The 18,917-nt window shown below is 55.5% G+C and overlaps 3 protein-coding genes and 1 long non-coding RNA gene across 6 annotated transcripts in view; 1 reads left to right on the top strand and 3 right to left on the bottom strand.

Moving 5' to 3' along the window:
* Positions 1-745: 745 nt before the first annotated feature.
* TGFB1I1 (transforming growth factor beta 1 induced transcript 1) lies at positions 746-6,420 on the bottom strand. Of its 3 annotated transcripts, none has more exons than XM_011933643.1 (11): positions 6,284-6,420; positions 4,955-5,070; positions 4,777-4,829; positions 4,525-4,667; positions 4,263-4,350; positions 4,044-4,149; positions 3,742-3,936; positions 2,464-2,637; positions 2,098-2,179; positions 1,651-1,799; positions 746-1,395 (listed from the first exon to the last, which is right to left on the bottom strand). In XM_011933643.1, exons 1-11 carry the CDS (start codon positions 6,294-6,296, stop codon positions 1,129-1,131), a joined length of 1,386 nt encoding a protein of 461 aa, XP_011789033.1. In that variant the 5' UTR covers positions 6,297-6,420; the 3' UTR covers positions 746-1,128. The 3 variants fall into 3 exon arrangements, with proteins under 3 accessions (XP_011789033.1, XP_011789035.1, XP_011789034.1); XM_011933645.1 differs by lacking the exon at positions 6,284-6,420 and adding an exon at positions 6,262-6,271; XM_011933644.1 differs by lacking the exon at positions 6,284-6,420 and adding an exon at positions 5,258-5,303.
* Positions 6,381-9,180, top strand: LOC105505717. Its single transcript, XR_001000792.1, has 2 exons — positions 6,381-8,167; positions 8,640-9,180. It is a non-coding gene; the product is annotated as an uncharacterized LOC105505717 (long non-coding RNA).
* Positions 9,181-11,712: 2,532 nt separating this feature from the next.
* On the bottom strand, positions 11,713-18,917 carry LOC105505714 (armadillo repeat-containing protein 5). Its single transcript, XM_011933642.1, has 6 exons — positions 18,772-18,917; positions 16,780-16,887; positions 15,892-16,678; positions 13,642-14,138; positions 12,897-13,029; positions 11,713-12,801 (listed from the first exon to the last, which is right to left on the bottom strand). Exons 2-6 carry the CDS (start codon positions 16,868-16,870, stop codon positions 11,991-11,993), a joined length of 2,319 nt encoding a protein of 772 aa, XP_011789032.1. The 5' UTR covers positions 16,871-16,887; positions 18,772-18,917; the 3' UTR covers positions 11,713-11,990.
* Positions 17,461-18,917, bottom strand: part of LOC105505735 (armadillo repeat-containing protein 5-like) — a 3,062-nt gene continuing 1,605 nt past the window's right edge. Inside the window, exons 4-5 of the mRNA XM_011933664.1 lie at positions 18,772-18,879; positions 17,461-17,495 (exon numbers count right to left, since the gene is read on the bottom strand). Coding sequence (XP_011789054.1) covers positions 17,461-17,495; positions 18,772-18,879 — 143 coding nt within the window. The remainder of the gene's footprint in view (positions 17,496-18,771; positions 18,880-18,917) is intronic.

The following is an 18,917-nucleotide window of genomic DNA, read 5'->3' as shown; positions in this document are numbered from 1 at the left end:
GGAGTCTCATTCTGTTGCCCAGGCTGGAGTGCAGTGGCACCATCTCTGCTCACTGCAACCTCTGCCTTCCCAGTTCAATCGATTCTCCTGCCTCAGCCTCCCGAGAAGGTGGGATTACAGGCGTGTGCCATGCCCAGCTAATTTTTGTATTTTTAGTAGAGACGGGGTTTCACCATGTTAGCCAGGCTGGTCTCAAACTCCTGGCCTCAAGTGATTCACCCGTCTTGGCCTCCCAAAGTGCCTCCCAAAGTGAGGTGAACCACCGTAAGAGCTTATTTCAAGAATAAAGGGAAGAGCGGGCACAGTAGCTCACACCTTTGGGAGGCCAAGGCGGGAGGATCGCTTGACCCCAGGAGTTCGAGGTTGCAGTGAGCTATGGCACCACTGTACTCCAACCTGGGCGACAAAGTGTGACCTCATCTCTTAGGACAAAAGAAAACAAAGCAAAATATAGAACTGAAGAAGGAGTAATGAGGGCGGGAAGATTCGGTGGGGCCTCAGTTGGAGCTCTTGTCCTGGCTCTGCCACTATCTGTACAGTCCTGCGCTGGTCGCCACCCTTTCCAGCCTCAGGCTCATCTGATACTTGAAACAGGAAGTGCAGGAGTGGCTACCTGCAAGGGCTGAGGCTGCAGGTCCCGCTGCGGCCACAGGGCAGTGGCCTAGAGACGGCCGGGGACAGAGCCAGTGCGGGGGCCGGGCGTCAGGGCCAGGCTCCCGCGCGCATTCAGAGACAGCACGAGGGAGACGTGGAATGCGTGTGTTTATGTAGGTAGAAAAAGTGCACAGAACAGTGAGGGTGCAGGGAACAAGGACGTCCTGGCCTGGCCTCCGATTCGCTGGAATTGCAAGGACCCTCCCCCAGTCAGGGGGCTCCCTCAAGGGTGGGAATAGAGAGTGAAGGCTCGCACGGGAGCTCTCATCTGTGTGCGACTCACTTTGTTGGCGTGTGGGTTTAGGTCTGGCTGGGCCTTTTCTGAACGTGACCCCTGAGGACTCAGAGTACCTTAGGGGCGGGGCTCTCCAGTGGGTGGGGCCTCACGCTCTGAGAGCAAGGCCTCTGGGTCTGCCGGACCCGCTTTACCGGGAGGGCGTGGCCTCCGGGGGAGAGGGCGAGCCGAGCGGGCTGTCAGCCGAAGAGCTTCAGGAAGCAGGGCTGGCAGTAGGGCTTGCCAGCGCGCTCCTGGAAGGAGCCCTTGGTGAGCGGGCGCAGGCAGAAGGTGCATGTGAAGTGATCCGGGTGGAAGCGGCGGCCCAGGGCCGACACGCAGCGGCCGGTAACCGGGAGGCCACACGTGGCGCACAGCGAGCCGCGCCGTGCGTGGAAGTGGTTCTCGCACAACGGGCGGCCCTCGTGCTCGAAAAAGCTGCCTCCCGAGAAGGGCGCGAAGCATTCCTGGGGAAGGGAGGCCGCGAAAGGACAGAAAGGTCAGCGGCCCCCGCCAGACAACGCGCGTTACTAGCGGATAACGCCGTGGGATCTCGCAGCCCGCCCTAGACGCGAAGCCTCCCGTCCAGTGGGACCCTGCCCGGAAAACTCGCCCCACCCGAGGTTCCTAGCAGCACCTCTCGTGACCCGCCTCTCCAAGCCCGCCCCCACAGCCCTGCACCCTTGACCCGCCCCTCCAACGCCCCGCCCCGCAGCGCGCACCCTGCAGACGAAACAGTCCGGGTGCCAGAGCGCGCTAAGCGCCGAGATGTAGTTATCCAGGATGGGGCCCTGGCAGCCCTGGCAGCGCGGGGCGAACAGCTGCAGGAAGTCCCGCCGGCAGTAGGGGCGGCCCTCGCGCTCGTGAAAACCTAGGAGAGGGAACCGAGTGGGCTGAAAGCAAAAGGTGCGGGCGGGACGGGGGACCCACAAGACCTGAGATCTGGGGCGGGAGGAGGGGCAGTCCGAAGGAGCCTTGGGGAAGGAGGAGCCGGGTCTGGGGCGGGACGGAGCGGGCGGGCTTGGGTCCGGAGTCTGTGTGGGAGAGGGCAGGGCTAGAAAAGAGCAGAAGGAAAATCATGGCCCTGAGGACTCCGGAGATCGGAGGGGCTGGGGCGAGACGTCGAGGGGACCCACAGCTTTTAAGGTGGGAGTCAAGTTCACTCTCACCCTCATCTCCAAAGGGCTCCCCGCAACTGACGCAGCAGAAATGCTCTGGGTGCCAGTGAGTACCCAAGGCGGTCACCATTTTCTGTAGGGAGGGAGAGGACACTCAGCGCGGCCTCCGTGCCTTCGCGCCTTCCTCTCCCGCGCGGAACCCGGGTGACTGGGCTAAGGCATGCGTCGGGGGCGGGGGAGAAGATCTAACTAGGAACGTGGGAGTCAGAAAGGAAGAGTGGAGTCCAAGGGGCTGTGGACATTGCCAAGGGGTAGGGGTGGGGTAGCGCGGATGGGGCGGGACCCATGCGGTGGAGGCCCGTCCTACAGCTCTCCGGGTGAGACAGGGCGGGCTCAGTGCGGCCGGACAGGGCTCACGTGTCGGATGGGCTGGTTGCAGAAGCCACATCTTGGCGAGAAGCGCTCAAAGTAGCACTCGGGGCAGAAGGGGGCTCCATCCTTCTCGAAGAAGCTGCTGCCTCCCAGGGCGGTGGAACAGCCTCCGCAAACGAAGTGCTCGGGGTGCCAGGCGCGGCCCAGAGCCGTCACCACCTGCGAGTGGGAGGTGAGGCGTGGTCAGAGCGGCTCTGACGGCCACATGCCCAGCGAGGCAAGGTTTACGCGGCGTTTTTCGAGTCCTCTCTGAGCGATCAGAATAAATAATCCAGTGTTCCAGATCATGCAGCCTGTAAGCGATGGAGATCCAGCTCCCATATTCCACCTGTGCTCCAGGATTGACCTACACATGAGGCACAGCAGGCACAGAGCCTGGAGCCCACAATACATTTAGGGTCCCATAAAAACGTTTTACTTCTTTTTAAATCAGAGTTAAGACCAGGCTGGGTGGCTCGTGCCTCTAATCCTAGCATTTGGGAGGCTGAGGTGGGAGGATTGCTTGAGCCCACGAGGTTGAGGCTGCAGTGAGCCACGATCGCACCACTGCACTCCAGCCTGGGTCACAGAGTGAGACTTCGTCTCAAAATAAATAAGAGGGAGGAAGTGAAAAATCAGTTTTTAAAAGTTCAGAATAAAAAATGAAGAAAATGCTTTAATATATAATAATAACATACCCATCTTTACACCAACACAGGCATAAAAAACTATGTATTTTAATGGACAAAGGGATTCATGAAGATGAAAGTGCCTATGATCCACAAAAGTCACAATGTCACCCTCCTTTGCCGAGATGGGCAATTCTGGGCTAGGAGTCAGGTACTTGATCTAGCAGGGGGCACTAGGTTAACCCCTAGGCACAGCTGTTGTCAATCACATCTGCTCAGTCAATAAGCCAAGGACCAGTGAACCCAGTCCAGACTCTGATGGAGGAAGAGAGAGCCTTTGTAGATGCGTAAGAGATGGTGGGTGGAGCCACTGAGTGTTTTGTGAAGATTGGATGAGACAGGGTTTGTAAAGGAGCTGGCACAGTGCCTGGCACACAGTAGGACCATAATAAATGGTAACATGGTTGGAATTTTCACCCTACCACTAACCTGCTGTGTGGTTCAGAGCTTCAGTTTCCTCATCCATAAAATATAAGTAACAATGATACCCACTTCCCAGATTCACTTATTAAAAGGCAACAGCATAAAGCCCAGCTCCCACTAAAGATGGGTCTGTGACAGGTCTCTGCCTCCCTTCTCACAAGGCTCCACTTACTTGCCCAGCAATAGGTTTATTGCAGGAGCCACAGAGGCCCTTGGCCTGAGTGGGAACACCCCGGCGGCTGAGGTCGGACTGCAGCAGCCCCAGCATGGTGTCTAGGCTGCCCTTGCCAGTTGGCTCTGGTGGGGTTGGGGAGCCCTCGTTTGTGGAGCTTGCCACTGGTGGCTGGGTTGGCCCAGAGGCTGGAAGCTGCAGCAGGGAGGACATGAAAATTGAGTCAGCAAGGCAGCAGATGTGGAATTGTCTAGAAGGGGTTGGGGAGCCACAAATGGACACTGGCCCACTGCCCAACTCACATGGTTTTGAACGCGGAAGTCAGAGAGTGAGGCCATCAGTCTATCCAGCTCCAGCGTGGCCGAGGTGGCAGAAGGCTTTGGGAGGCCAGGAGATGGGCTGGAAGGGCTGTGAAGAACATGCTTGTGTCATCTCAGAGCCTCCCAGAGCAATGCTCCCTCTAGTGACTCAGACATCCAGGACTCATCTCCTCTCAGCCCTGACAAGGATGCCAAACTCACAGGCTGGATCTTTTCTTGTCTTCAGACTGGTCCTCCTTCTGCTCTCCTGAAGCCACCTTGCTAGATGGGAACTGAGACATGATTTCATCTGGAGAGAGGGGAGGAGGAAGCTGCATATAGGGCTGTGCTCAATGCACCCTCCCACTTGAGGCTTTAGGTCCCTTTAACTGCTACTCTGGGAAGTGTATTCTTGTTAGTCGCTGCCCTGCCCTTCCCTCCCCTGCCCCCATCCCATCAAGTTCTCTCTCAGTCACCCTGGTACCTGTGATGTTGAACTGGGTGGCATTAAGTTCCTGAAGCAACCGATCTAGCTCACAGAGCCCAGTACCCAAGACACCGCTGGAAGAGGAGAATGGAGGGGCCGCCGGGACTGCAGGCTTTGGGGACCGAGGCTTGCATACCGTGCTGGGAAGCAGAGTGGGAGCCTGGGTTCAGCGGTGGGGAATCCAAGCCTCCTCGCCTGTACGGATGAGCCTCAGTTGGCCCCCTATGCCCTGGTTGCCAGGCCCCTCACCTGTACAGATGGTCCTTGTCCCCCGAGGCTCCTGAAGACTCCCCAGACCCTGTCTACAGAGCGGAGACGCACAGGTGGGATGACAGGCCTGCACTCTGCCCCACTCAGGCTGAGATCCCCATAGACTAGGCCAAGCCTGGCCCTAGTGGCTGCCCCAGGCCCCAACATCCGATCTCACCTGTGGCTGGTGGCCATAGGATGGGGGAGGGGTGAGAGGCTCTGCAGGGCGCTCTTTGGGAGCCCCTGACCTTGGCATGTGTGAGGTGGTAGTCTCCAGGTCAGAGAGCAGGGCGTCTGCAGGAAGAGGCCATCAGGGAGAGAGACAGGGGTCACGGTTAGATCGGAAGATAAAGTTCCCAGTGGGTAGTACTGGAGGACAGAAGCCAGTATTAAGAGCAGAGGTCAAAGGGCCAGAGCCAGGCAGAGCACTGCTCAAAGTGTAGCAAGTAATATTTATGACCGGAATATCCCAGTTGCTCACGCTGGGAGCCAAGCACAAACCCAGCCTCCTGATTATTTTATTCTCCCCATCTTCTCTGATGCAGTCAAAATGGGCTCTTCAACCAAGCCAAATTTGGCTCCCCTCCAAACTGCTCCATTGGCCCAGTGCCTGGCCCCCAGCTTTCTCATTGGACGGTCTCTCTTCCGCGCTCGTTAACTCCTCCCCGTACCTACACAGGCCCCGCCCAGCCTGGCCACTCCCCGGCCCCTGAGTCCCGCCCTGCGCTCCTCACTGGCGCTTCCCTGGGACCTGTCTTCTGATTGGCTGCTTCTCTGCGGTACCGTGTCAGTTACCCCTACCGAGCAGCGCCCTCTACCGCCGGGGGCCGGAAGCCCCTCTCTCCGGTGGAGCGCACAGCCTTCCAGCCCCAGGCTCCGCAGGGAGGACGAGATACCTGGGTCCCCCTTTCCGGACAAGACACCACTCTCCCATCCCTGCATACCGAGATCCGGGTCCTTTGAGCCCCTTCACTTCCAGAACCCAGAAGTCCTGCCCTCAGTCGTCGTCTCTGAGCACTCGCGTGAAACCCTGAAGCCTTCGCGGGCGCCTAGGCACTCCTGAGCTACTATTCTCTTCCTTGCTCCAAGGACCCGACCCTGACCGTGCTCAGGAGCCCTTAACTCCTCCTCTCCCAAAACCCTGGCGCAGGCAGGCCCTCTTTTTTTTCTCCAAAACTTGGTGCCAGACTTTCCCGTGCCCTCTACTTTCCCGGTCCCCGGGCCGAGGCCCCTTTAACCCCTCCCTCCCCAGAGCCCCGGGCCCGTTCCATCCGCCGCAGCCTGGGATGGAGGAGCAGAGCGAGGAAAGAAGGGAGGGAGCGGCCGGCCCGGGAAAGGCAGGAAGGGAGAGGCAGGAAGGGGGACGTGGAGTTGGAAAGGAGGCGCGGGCAGAGGCGAAAAGCAGAAGCAAGAAGACAGGGATGGGGAGATGAGGGAGAGCGACGGCGGGGAGGCAGATCTGGGCAGCGGTGAGGGGCCACGGACCCGGGGATCCGGCCCCACTCACCCAGGTCCTCCATGGCGGGGCGCGGGCGGGTGGCGCGGGGCGAACAGGGCGGGGGCCGTGTCCGGTGGGGGCGGGGGGCGGGGGACGTCCGGGAGCTGGAAGCCCGGCCGTGACCATGTAAGGAAGCCGGGACCCGCTGGGATGGGGATGGGGGGGCGATGAACGGGGGAACCCGAGGTAGGGGCGTGGAAATGAGGGAGCGCCCCGGCCCACCCGAGCCCAGCCCGCCGGCCTGCGGTGGAGGCGGCCACACCCCAGCCTTGGCCTCAGCTGCAGGGAGCCCCAGGAGGCCAGTGCCAGAAAGAAGTGGCTTCTCCAGACCAAGCCCCATAGCCGCTCCCTAGGGAGACTTACAGACACGGACTGCGGCCCCCAAGCAGACACCTCGCAAAGCCAGAGCCTGAGTCCTAGACAAGAGCCTCCCTCCCACCCATGCCATTCCTGGGAGACTCGTCCCAGACGGAATTTTTGGATTGGTAGCAGGAGAGATGTTCTAAGGCTCAGACCTCAGGTTCAGAGACCTTCCCATCGGAGGCCCTGACAGATTAAATAGAGGCCCCAAGAGGCATACATACTATACACAAAGAAATCTCAAGGACGGGGACAGACACAGTGAACCCACCCACAGACTCTACACTAGGACCTTCCCTCCAAGACTTGGTCATAGACACAGGTAAACTCGAACCCGGGCGCAAGCCCTTTGCAAATGCGGGGCAAACACTCCCAGGCAACCAACCCCCAGCCAGCCTACAAGACAAAGCCCTTCCTCAACACTGAGGTGGCCCAGGCCTGCTCCCAAACAGCCCTTTCCCAAGTTACTGATGAACTCAGAGCAGAAAGCAAGACAAAGTCTCCAGCCACAAAGTAGTAAGGCTTCCCTGGACTGAGACCCTGAGAAACGAGGTGGAAACGAGAGGCCCTAGAGGTAGTTGTGGACAGACAACTGTGCAGCAGCCACTCTCTTGGACAGATCTGGGCACTGGACTATGGGTCTCAACCCAGGAGCAAATCAGAACAACCTGGGGAGCTTTTAAAAATGCCAGATGGGCATGGTGGCTCACACCTATAATCCCAGCACTTTGGGAGGCCAAGGCGGGCAGGTCACTGGAGGTCAGGAGTTCGAGACCAGCCTGGCCAACGTGATGAAACCTCGTCTCTACTAAAAATACAAAATTAGCCATGCGTGGTGGCGGGCGCCTATAATCCCAGCTACTTGGGAGGCTGAGACACGAGAATTACTTGAAGCCGGGAGGCAGAGGCTGCAATGAGCTGAGACTGTGCCACTGAACTCCTGGGCGATAGAGGAGACCCTGTCTCAAGAATAAAAAAGAAAAAGAAAAAAAATGGGCAAATGACCTGAATAGACAGTTCAATACGTTATATAAATAGCCAATAATTACATGAAAATATCCTCAACATCATTAGTCCCCAGAGAAATGCAAATCAAACTACAATGAGATGCCACATCATATCTATTAGGATGATGATAATAAAAAAAGACAGGTAATTAGGCCAGGAGTGGTGGCTCATGCCTGTGATCCCTACACTTTGGAAGGCCGAGGTGGGTGGATCACCTGAGGTCAGGAGTTCAAGACCAGCCTGGCTAACATGGTGAAAACAGTCTCTACTAAAAACACACAAAAACTTAGCCGGGCACGGCAGCAGGCACCTGTAGTCCCAGCTACTTGGGAGGCTGAGGCAGGAGAATCCCTTGAACCTGGCAGGTGGAGGCTGCAGTGAGCTGAGATTGCACCACTGCACTCCAGCCTGGGCAACAGAGAGAGACTCCATCTCAGATAATAATAATATTTTAAAGGCCAGGCTCAGTGGTTCATGCCTGTAATCCCAGCACTTTGGGAGGCCAAGGCAGGTGGATCACCTGAGGTCGGGAGTTTGAGACCAGCATGGTTAACCTGGTTAAACCCCGTCCTACTTAAAATACAAAAATTAGCTGGATATGGTGGCAGGCACCTATAATCCCAGCTACTCAGGAGGCTGAGGCAGGAGAATCACTTGAACTCCGGAGGCAGAGGTTGCAGTGAGCAGAGATCATGTTAGCCTGGCTAACATGGTGAAACCCAGTCTCTACTAAAAACACACACAAAAAATTAGACGGGCAAGGTGGTGGGTGCCTGTATTTCCAGTTACTTGGGAGGCTGAGGCAGAAGAATCCCTTGAATCTGGCAGGCAGAGGCTGCATTGAGCTGAGATCACGCCCCGGCACTCCAGCCTGGGCAATAGAGCGAGACTCCATCTCAAATAATAATAATAATAATAATATTTTAGAGACCAGGCTCGGTGGTTCACGCCTGCAATCCTAGCACTCTGGGAGGCCGAGGCAGGCAGATCATCTGAGGTCGGGAGTTTGAGACCAGCCTGGTTAACTTGGCAAAACCCCGTCTCTACTAAAAATACAAAAATTAGCTGGGCCTGGTGGCGGGCACCTGTAATCCCAGCTACTCGGAAGGCTGAGGCAGGAGAATCACTTGAATTAGGGAGGCAGAGGTTGCAGTGAGCAGAGATCGTGCCACTGGACTCCAGCCTGGGTGACAGAGTGAGACTCCGACTCAAAAAAAAAAAAAAAAAAACCTGAAAAAAAGAGATATTTAACAAGTTTTTGTGAGGATGTGGAGACATTGGAACCCTCACACATGGCTGGTTGGAATGTAAAATCATTCACTAACTTTGGAAAATAGTCTGGCAGTTCCTCAGATGTTTAAACATAGAGTTATATGATCCAGCAATTTCCCTTCTAGATATGTAACCAAGAGAAATAAAAGCGTATTCCACAAAAAAACCTTGTACATGAATATTCATAGCAGCATTATTCATAACAGCCCCAGAGTGGAAACAACCCAAATGTCCGTCAACTGATGACTGAAGAAACAAAAGTGGCATATCCATGTCTTAGTCTGTTTTGTGCTGCATCATAGAATACCTAAGGCTGGATAATTTATAAAGAACAGAGATTTCTTTGTGTTCTAGAGGCTGGGAAGTCCAAGATCAAGGGCCCTGCATCTGATGAGGGCCTTCTTTCTGCCTCATCCCACAGCAGAAAGCAGAAGGGTAAGACAGTGCAAGAGTGGGGGTGGGGTGGGGGCAGAACCCATCCTTGATAACTAACCTACTCATGCAATAATGCCATTAATCCATTCATGAGGGAAGAGCCCACATAACCTAATCACTTCTTGAAGTTCCCACCTCTCCACAGTTGCATTGGGGGTTAAGTTTCCAACACATGAACTCTGGGGGGACATGTTCAAACCACAGCAATGCATAAAGTGAAACTGTATTATTCCTAATAAAAAGAAATGAGATGCTACGGTGTGGATGAACCTTGATAACATTACACTATGTGAAAGAAGCCAGACACGAAAAATCACACACTGTATGATTCCATTTATATGACATGTCCAGAATAGGTCATCTGTAGAGATAAGATGTAGATTAGTGGTTGCCTAGGGTTGGGGGAAAGGGAGTGTTGTGGACTGAATGTTTATGCCTCTCCCACTTTTATACATCAAAGTTTAACTCCCAGTGTGACTATATTTGAAGATAGGGCCTGGCTGGGCATGGTGGCTCACGCCTGTAATCCCAGCACTTTGGGAGGTCAAGGCAGGCAGATCGCCTGAGATCAGGAGTTCGAGACCAGCCTGGCCAACATGGTGAAACCCTGTATCTACTAAAAATACAAAGAGCCGGGCATAGTGGCACCTGTAATTCCAGCTACTTGGGAGGCTGAAGCACGAGAATTGCTTGAACCAGAAAGGCGGAGGCTGCAATGAGCCAAGATTGCACCACCACACTCCAGCCTGGGTGACGGAGCAAGATTCCAAAAATAAAAATAAAATAAAATACTGATGCCCAGTCCAATGTGAGTAAAAAGGTCCCAGACATCGATAGTTTTTCAAAGCTCTCTGCTTGGTTCTAATGCATAGCCTGAAAACCAGACACCTGGACCAACACTCACAGAGGCTCAGAGACAGCAAGTGTCAACCTCAGCTGCCCAGAAGCAGACCTTGGCAGGCCCAGTGCAGCTCTCCCCAATATCAGCCTGCCACTGAGGAGTCAAAAATCTGCAAGCCAATTATTAAAAAGTAAAAAAGCAACAGATGTTGGCATGAATGTGGAGAAAGGGGAATACTTATACACTGTTGGTGGGAATGTAAATTAGCTCGACCTCTACGAAACACAGTATGGAGATTTCTCAAAGACCTACAACTCTAACTATCATTTGACCCAGAAATCCCACTATCGAGTATCTACCCACAGGAAAAGAAATCATGTAAAGGACAGCTGGACTCGTTGTGTTCATTGCAGCACTATTCACAATAGCAAAGTCGTAGACCCAACCTAAGTATCCATCAATAATTGACTGAATAAAGAAATTGTTGGCTGGCACAGTGGCTCGTGCCTATAAATCCCAGCACTTTGGGAGGCTGAGGCAGGAGGACTGCTTGAACCTAGGATTTTGAGACCAACTGGGCAACACAGCAAGACCCTGTCTCTTTAAAAAAAATGAAAATGTGGTACATATACCCCATGGAATAGTACACAGCCTTAAAAAATGAAATAATGTCCTTTGCAGCAAAATGGATGGAGCTGGAGGCCATTATCCTAAGTAAACTAACTCAGACACAGAAAACCAAATACTGCATGTTCTCTAAGTAGGAGCTAAGCAATGGGTACACAGGGGCATGAAGATGGAAAGAGACACTGGAGACTCCAAAAAGGGGGCGGGTGGGTGCGGGGCAAGGACTGGAAAATTACCTATTACGTACAGTGTTCACTCTTTGGGTAATGGGTTCACTAGAAACCCAATCCCCCCCCCGTACACAATACACCCGTGTAACAAACATGCACGTGTTCCTGATTCTAAAACAAAATAGTAGTTAAAAAAAAAAAAAAAAAGATCTGGAAGCCAGGTGATGGAGACCCTGCCTTGGAGACCAAAGCAATGTGAGCCCTTCCCTCTCCTCAATGCCAGCACAGGTCTTTGTCTGTCTCTGGGCATGAGATTCCCTCCACAGCAGGTCTTCCTTCAGACAGACAGCAGTAGGGCACATGGCCCAGGAGATGAAAAGGGAGCCAGAGAATGGGGGCCCAAGATGGGCAACAGTCAGTAATGCAAAGGCCTCTAACACATCATCAGACTAACAGCATTCCCTCAGCACAACCCTTTCAGCCCCGAGCAAGGTCTGCGTGTCCAGTTGGGTTGCTATGACAGAGCACTGAGGCCCTGACAGCAGGAAGCAGGCTTCCCCTGGGGCCCAAAACCACATCCTAAGCAGCAGCCTGGGAACTCAATCCTGTCCCAATACTTATTAAACTGTCACATGCAAGGGTGGTCTGTGTCCAGACACAAAGACCTGAACAAGACCCTGCTTGGTGGGCGAAGAAACAGAAGCAGACACACCACACAACACAGGTATCCAACTCCAAAGTGTTTAATCTCAACTCCAGAGGTCTGGGCCAGGCCAGGCACCTGGGGCCCTGGGCTGTTCTGCTTCTCTGGGCCCCACGCCCAGACCCTGGCCTTGGCTTCTCACTCCCAGGTCTTCAGATCGTCATCCCGGGGTCTGGCTCCATGTTCTCACCGCTGCTCCATGACGACTCCTTCTGCTCAGCCTCCTCCCTTGCCAGTCTCAGGGAGGCTCCTTCAGAGCCAATTCATCCTTGGGTCCCCTTCCCAGGGGACGTCAACAGTCTAGGCAGGGACCCTTGCCCCCAACTCAATCCCCATCACCACGGCCAGTAAAGCCTCCGTCAGGGGCCCCGCCTCTTCACCTGCTGCCTCCACAAGCCCCACCAGGGCCAGACCCCGCTTCCTCGGGCACTGCTCTGGCCCCAGTGTCCAGCGGGCACAGTGGGCAGCCAGCCGGGGCCGGCCCAGGCGGAACACCTCACCCACTGACTCTGGGCCACCCTGGGGTCCTAGGTGGATGCGGCCCACGGCCTCTTCCAGCTCCTCCTCCAGCCCAGGCAGTAGGAAACGGCCAGCAGCCTCCAGTGCCTCCTCGGCCTCTGAGCCCAGCAGGGGCTGGCCTGGAGGGGGCACAGGCCCCAGGGCAGCCCCACAGCCCCGACAACCATGCAAATGATGCAGGATAGGCCAGGCTGCACCAGGTGACAGGCCTCGCAGGGGCACCAGGTCCATCTGGGCTTCTGCAAAGCTGCCTGACAGCAGGGCCCGGAAGAAAGGGGAGGCGGTGGCTGAGGCCGCTCGCTGGGCAGGGAGCTGGAGGCCTGAGTCCAGCAGGAAGTGCAGGTCGGGAGCTGGGACAGGGGCTGGGCCCAGCAGAGGTTCATAGAGGCAACGGGAGGGTGAGTCTAGGTCCATGGGGACTGCCTGTGGGACGGCTGGGCTCACGGTGGGAGACACCAGGTCTTGGAGGCAGGAAAGGGAGTCCGCGGCAAAGAAGAGGAAGAGAGGGTGTGGGGCCGGCCGGGTCAGCGCCGCAAGGAGGAGCCGGAGGCCACCCTGCTCCAGGAGCAGCCGGCGCCACAGAGAGGGCTTCCTGCAGGGAAGAGAGGGCCTTTCAGAAGGTGAGAAACGGGCCTGGGAAACACAGCACTCCTCCCCAGCCCCGCAAGGCACCCACTTCCCACTCACCGGCAGATGAAGGGCAGGGTCAGCGCGCAGGCCACGCGGTCCTCAGGGCTCCCTGAGAGTAAGAGGTGCGTGAGGGCCCCGACCCCGAAGGGCGACTCAGCCTGAACTGTCAGGTTCTGCAGTAGCCTCTCCCCTGCAAGTGGAAAGCTTTTCAGGCTGGGAGCTGGGGTCTGAGACAGGACTCTGGGCCGATGAAATGAAGGAGGGTAAAACCTCTGGGTGAGAAGTCAGGGTACTGAAGAGGCAGTGCTGGGCTTGGGACACCGGGAACCTGAGGTCCAGGACAACGACAGAAGGTGGGACGGTCAGGGTGTAAGTCTGGGCCCCTGAAGCAGCCTGTGGTCAGGGCACAGCAGACAGGGCAGTCCCTGGCAGTGCTGGGGGTGGTGGTGAGGCCGGGGTTCACAGGTCAGGGTGCCGGTGGGGAGCAGTCAGGACAGCGCTGAACCAATGGCAGAGCCAAGAAAGAAGCACAGACCGGCCCGGATCCTGGGCGTGGGGCTGCATCTGGAGTTAGGGTATCTAGGTCCCAGGGCTTGGGCAGAGGACACAGCAGAACTCTGCCTGCAGGCCCATGGAGGGACCAGAACGTCGCGCTCCCCACCCCACTCTGGTGACGGGTTGTCTGGAGGACGGGCTGGGGAGGACGGCTGAGTGGGAAGGTGAGGTTCTGAGCCCTTGGAAGCCATGGGTGAGGATGGGGACTGGCACAGGGGCAAGGAGACGGGTGGGTGTGGGAACTTACCCAGCTCTCGGTGGCGGCTGTGGAGAGTGGGCCGGGCACGTGGTGCCGGCCAATCGTCGGGCGCCACCCCCAGCACCAGCCACGCCCGCAGCAACGCTGCGCCATAGCTGCGCACAAAGGCCTCGAGACAGGCAGGGTTGCAGGTGAGGCGTGACAGGATGCGCAGTGCACGTGGGCTGGGCGGGCCCGGTGCACCGGTCACATAGGTCAGCAGGCCGTACAGGGCTGGGCCGGTCACAAGTGCCCCGCTTGGGTCAGGGGCCTGGGAAAAGCGTGAAAGCAGCAGCAGGGCTGGCCCTTCGCGTCCCCAAGGCTCCTCGATGGCGGCGACGGGGCTGCGGCCTGGAGTGCGCTGGGTGCGCGGTGCCCGCAGCGAGGTCGGGGTGAGGATGGGGCTGGCCGGCTCCATAGGCTCTGGTGGAGAACACTGCTCAGGAGACCAGTCGGGGGAGATGTCATCAGGGCCCGCGGCATAGCCCTCGGAGATCAGCCACGACCTGTGGAGGGAAGAAAGGAGACTGAACCCAGAGCCAAGGTGAAGGGGCAGAGTCCAAGAGGCCTAAGGGGTCTTTTTTTTTTTTTTTTTTTTTTTTTAAAGAAACATGGTCTCCCTCTGTAGCCCAGGCTGGAATGCAGTTGTGGGATCCTGGCTCACTGCAGCCTCGAACTCTTGAGCTCAAGCGATCCTCCCACCTCAGCCTCCCAAGTAGCTGGCACTACAGGTGTGTGCCCCCACACTCAGCTAATTTTTTAAATGTTTTCTAGAAATGGGTCTTGCTATGTTGCCCAGGCTGGTCTCAAACTCCTGTGCTCAAGCGATCCTCCTGCCTTGGCCTCCCAAGGCGCTGGGATCATAGGCGTGAGCCACTGCATGAGCTAAAAGCTGTCTTGGAGGGAGGAAAAGCCAGGGGAGAGGAGGAGGGTAGAGAAAGAGGATAGCTGGGCGCGGTGGCTCAAGCCTGTAATCCCAGCACTTTGGGAGGCCGAGACGGGCGGATCACGAGGTCAGGAGATCGAGACCATCCTGGCTAACACTGTGAAACCCCGTCTCTACTAAAAACTACAAAAATCTAGCCGGGCGAGGTGGCAGCGCCTGTAGTCCCAGCTACCCGAGAGGCTGAGGCAGGAGAATGGCGTGAACCTGGGAGGCGGAGCTTGCAGTGAGCTGAGATCCGGCCACAGCACTCCAGCCTGGGTGACAGAGCGAGACTCCGTCACCAAAAAAAAAAAAAAAAAGAGAAAGAGGATAAATGGAAGTGAGAGGGGATAGGACTAAAACCTCATTTCAGCAATTACTGATGCCTGTCATCTGTCATGTGCCAAGCTGTTCTTTAGATGCTGGGTAGAAGCACTGAACAAAGTGCCTGTCCTCCTGGAGTTTATGTTCCAGTGAGAAAAAGCAGATAAGTAAGAGTACGATAAGTTATGTTAGTGCGGGGCCAGTGTACAGTACAGGGGTCATGGAGAAAATAAAAAGGAAATAGGAAGCGCTGGGGGCCGGGCTTGGTGGCTCACACCTGTAATCCCTACACTTTGGGAGGCTGAGCTGGGAGGGTCACTGGAAGCCAAGAGTTCAAGACCAGTCTGGACACCAAAGCGAGATCGCCAACTCTAATGTTTAAAAAAAATAAAAAGAGTTCCTCAGCTTTCCTGTGACGCTTCAATTCATGAGTGACAGTAACAGAGTAAGAACTTGGACTCCAGAGTCCACCAGTCTGGGGCCCAGAGTTCAAAGGTGCTGGGGTGGGACCAAGGTTAAAAGGTAGATCCAGCCAGTGCAGAGGATCACACCTGTAATCCCAGCACTTTGGGAGGCCGAGGCGGGTGGGTCACCTGAGGTCAGGAGTTCGAGACCAGCCTGACCAACACGGTGAAACCCTGTCTCTATTAAAAATACAAAAATTAGCTGGGCGTGGTGGCCGGCACCTGTAATCCCAGCTATTCGTGAGGCTGAAGCAGGAGAACTGCTTGAACCCAGGAGGCAGAGGCTGCAGTGAGTGGAGATGGCACCACTGCATTCCAGCCTGGATAACAGTGAGACCCTGTCTCAAAAAAAAAAAAAAGGTAGACCCAGGGGAGTAGAGTGTGTTAAATAGGAACTGGCAGGTGGCTGTGTGGGAATCAGGAGTCTGGGTAATAAAAGTCTTATTCAGACAGAATGGGGGTGGAGGTAGTGAAGAGGACCAAGACAGACACAAACCCCACGCCACCACACTGCTCACCCTCCCAGGCCCTGAGGCAGGGACTCACCTGAGGCTCCGGAAGCTTCCACCCTGTGCCCGCTCAGGGGTCCTCTCCTCAGGGAAGTCCCAGGAAGCAGCTTCTCTTCCCTCTTCTTCCTCCTCGCCAGCCTCACCACACAGCTGCCCAGCCAGGAGAGGCACAAGTCCCAGAGCTTGGAGCCGGCCCAGGGCCCCAGTGTCATAGAGAAAGCCCACAAGGGCAGCCACAATACGAGGGTGCCATGCGCTGGCACGAGGGTCCCGCAGCAGGCCTATCAGTAGATCCAAGCCACCAGCATCCCGCAGCCGGGCCCGGTTGATGGCCTCACGACACAGGAGGCACACAGCCCGCACCAGGGGCTGCTGGGAGGCTGGACTAGCTCCATTAGGACCGCGGCGCTGCCGAAGCTCATCTACTAGCACCTCCACCCCACCAGCATTGCCCAGTGCAGGCCGAATCAGGCCCTGGGCACACAGGTTGGCGAGGATCAGAATGGTTCCCTCGCGTACTACCCGCTTGGGGTGGGATGCCAGGCTGACGAGTGGGCCCAGTCCCCCACCCAGACTTAGCTGCTCAGCACAGGCCCGGGAGCAGCCTCGGCTGAGTTCCAGGAGGGCACGGACGAGGGCTGAGGTCAGTGCAGCATCTGGGGCAGTGGCTAGGAGCTCGGCCAGCGGGCGCACTGCTCCCTGCTGTGCCAGGGCCAGGCGGTGCTGGGGTGAGTCTGCCAGGTTGCGGAGGGCACGCACCACGCTCTGCAGGCACTGCGAGTCCTGGCAGGCTGTCAGGTTCTCCACAAGCAGCGGAACAGCACCTGAGGGCAGGAAAGGGGAGCACAGAGGGTGAAAAAGGACAGACACTCAAGTCTTTCTTCTGCTCCGAGTCCTAGCAGACCCCACCCTCACAGCCTCTCACCAGCACAGTGGATGTCCCCACAACTCTCAGGTTCCATGGCTAAGTTCCCCAGGGCACGGGCCGTTCGGTTCTGGATGCTGTCTGTCTTCATGCACTGAAGAATGGTCACTGCAAGGAGAGTTTGGGCTTGTGAGGGTTCTACCCCTTACTGTCTCTCTCATCAGTCACCTCGATAATGTGGCCTGAGAGGGCTGGGAAGGCTTTTGGAAGAGGCTAATGCTGGGCAGGGCACAGTGGCTCAAGCCTATAATCCCAGCACTTTAGGGGACCAAGGTGGGTGGGTCACTTGAGGTCAGGAGTTCGAGAACAGCCTGGCCAACGGGGCCAAATCCCATCTCTACTAAAAATACAAAAATTATCTAGGTGTGGTGGTGTGCACCTGTAATCTCAGCTACCTGGGAGGCTGGAGCAGGAGAACTGCTTGAACCCAGGAGGCAGAGGTTGCAGTAAGCTGAGATCGTGTCACTGCACTCCAGCCCAGATGACAGAGCAAGACTCCATCTCAAAAAAATTAATAAATAAAAGGAAGAGGCTAACACTCCAGCTAGGTCTGGAGGGGTACACAGGAAGGTATTTGCCAGAAGCACGGCGGATGGGGGAGTGAGAAGGCATTTCGGGTTTGGAAGTAGCCTTTCCAAAGGCCCAGAGGTAAGATGCAGTGTCTGTGAAAGGCTTCAAATGTCAGGCCAAGGGATCAGGACTTGAATGTGAAGGCACTGGGGGCCACACAAGGGTTTTATGAAGGGGAGTGACATGATACAATCTGGCATCCATAGGGAGAATGCATTATGGGGGAAAGAATAGGAAGGGAGGAGTCAAAAGGCTATCACCCAGCTACCAGCATCACACAGCACAGAGGTACCAGTCTCTGGGCACACAACGGAAGTAGGGAGAGAGAGAAGCAGATAGATTCAGAAGACATTTAAAATGAAAAATAGTAGCTGAGTGATGGGGGTTATTTAATAACCAAGGCTCTTGTCAAACATATACGGTCCAGATGCATTTTATGTAAATTTTAAATATATCAATGCTTCGCTTTATCCAAAAAGTTAAGATGTCATCAAAACTAGCATAATTTTGTGGAAGGCAGGTAGTGACATGTAAACTGCTTTCACACACTGCCACTAGGAGGCACCAATTTAGCTGGTAAACAGAAAAGCTTATGTTTTGCTAGGATTTGTTCTTACTGTGCTGGTTTTATTTTTATTTTTATTTTCCTGCTTCCTAAGTGACTACTGGTTTGTTCAGTTTGCCAAAATATGAGGTCTTGTTATGTTGCCCAGGCTGGAATGCAGTGGCTATTCACAGACACAGTCATTGTTCACTGCAGCCTCTACTTGCCAGGCTCAAGGGAACCTTCCACCTCAGCCTATCAAGTAGCTGGAACTACAGGCGTGTACCACTGCACCCAGCTTATGCTAGTTGTTAATAACCTGAAGTCCCCATGCTTAGAATATTTCTATATTCGTGCTATATTTGTACTTCGTTTTCTCCCCACTCTGATTTTCTGAGGTAGCTATCGCTGTCCCATTTTACAAGGAATCCTAGCCACAGAGGGGTTAGGTGACTTTTGCAAAACTCCCTTTCTGAACCATTACACCTTCCAGCTCATCAGTGGGACTTCAGAACCTTGCACAGGGCCGGACACATAGTGGGCACTGAATATCTGCTATGAACATCGTAACTGGAGAATAAGAATCATCTGGAAAAGTCACCAAATAACCCTTTGGCCTCCGCTGGTCTAGCTTCGAAAGAAGTCCTCAACAACCAATTTCTAGATAATGGCTATAATTAACTGGTCTGGGAGGGCTCTCTCTCATCTAAAGAGAGAGCAGTGACGTCACGGGGCACAACAGCTTGAGAAACAGGAGCGGTGCGCCATCACAAAGCACGTTATTCCGGGATATGACACAAAGAACTCCAAACTCCCGGCCCAGACAACAAGCGAATTGCAAACCCAATCTTTCTAGGAAACGGAGGCGGAGCACTTACCCAAAGGGAGTATGCCTCCGAGTCTGCGCACTTCGGCCCGGCACGCCCCTTCCGTACAGCAATCGGCTAGGATGCTAAGCGCCAAGTCCAGCGTCTTGCGCAGGCGCACTGGCGGTGAAGGCGTAGACGACGACACAGCGGAGGGG

The sequence above is a fragment of the Colobus angolensis genome, unplaced genomic scaffold (assembly GCF_000951035.1).
Source record: "Colobus angolensis palliatus isolate OR3802 unplaced genomic scaffold, Cang.pa_1.0 Scaffold128, whole genome shotgun sequence".
Taxonomy (NCBI): domain Eukaryota; kingdom Metazoa; phylum Chordata; class Mammalia; order Primates; family Cercopithecidae; genus Colobus; species Colobus angolensis.
Note: the sequence above shows the minus strand (reverse complement) of the source record. Positions and strands in the feature narration are given on the sequence as shown.

What these genes read in the sequence shown, in the direction of transcription:
- LOC105505714 (XM_011933642.1), bottom strand. Translation starts at nt 16,870, where the DNA reads ATGAAGACAGACAGCATCCAGAACCGAACGGCCCGTGCCCTGGGGAAC. An exon ending in GGAAGCTTCCGGAGCCTCAG is followed by an intron (nt 14,139 to 15,891) that starts GTGAGTCCCTGC and finishes TTCCCTCCACAG; the next exon opens with GTCGTGGCTGATCTCCGAGG. An exon ending in ACCCTGCCCTTCATCTGCCG is followed by an intron (nt 12,802 to 12,896) that starts GTGAGTGGGAAG and finishes TCTTCCCTGCAG; the next exon opens with GAAGCCCTCTCTGTGGCGCC.
- TGFB1I1 (XM_011933643.1), bottom strand. An exon ending in GACAAGAAAAGATCCAGCCT is followed by an intron (nt 4,150 to 4,262) that starts GTGAGTTTGGCA and finishes TGTTCTTCACAG; the next exon opens with CCCTTCCAGCCCATCTCCTG. An exon ending in CGGACTGTTTCGTCTGCAGG is followed by an intron (nt 1,396 to 1,650) that starts GTGCGCGCTGCG and finishes TCCCTTCCCCAG; the next exon opens with GAATGCTTCGCGCCCTTCTC.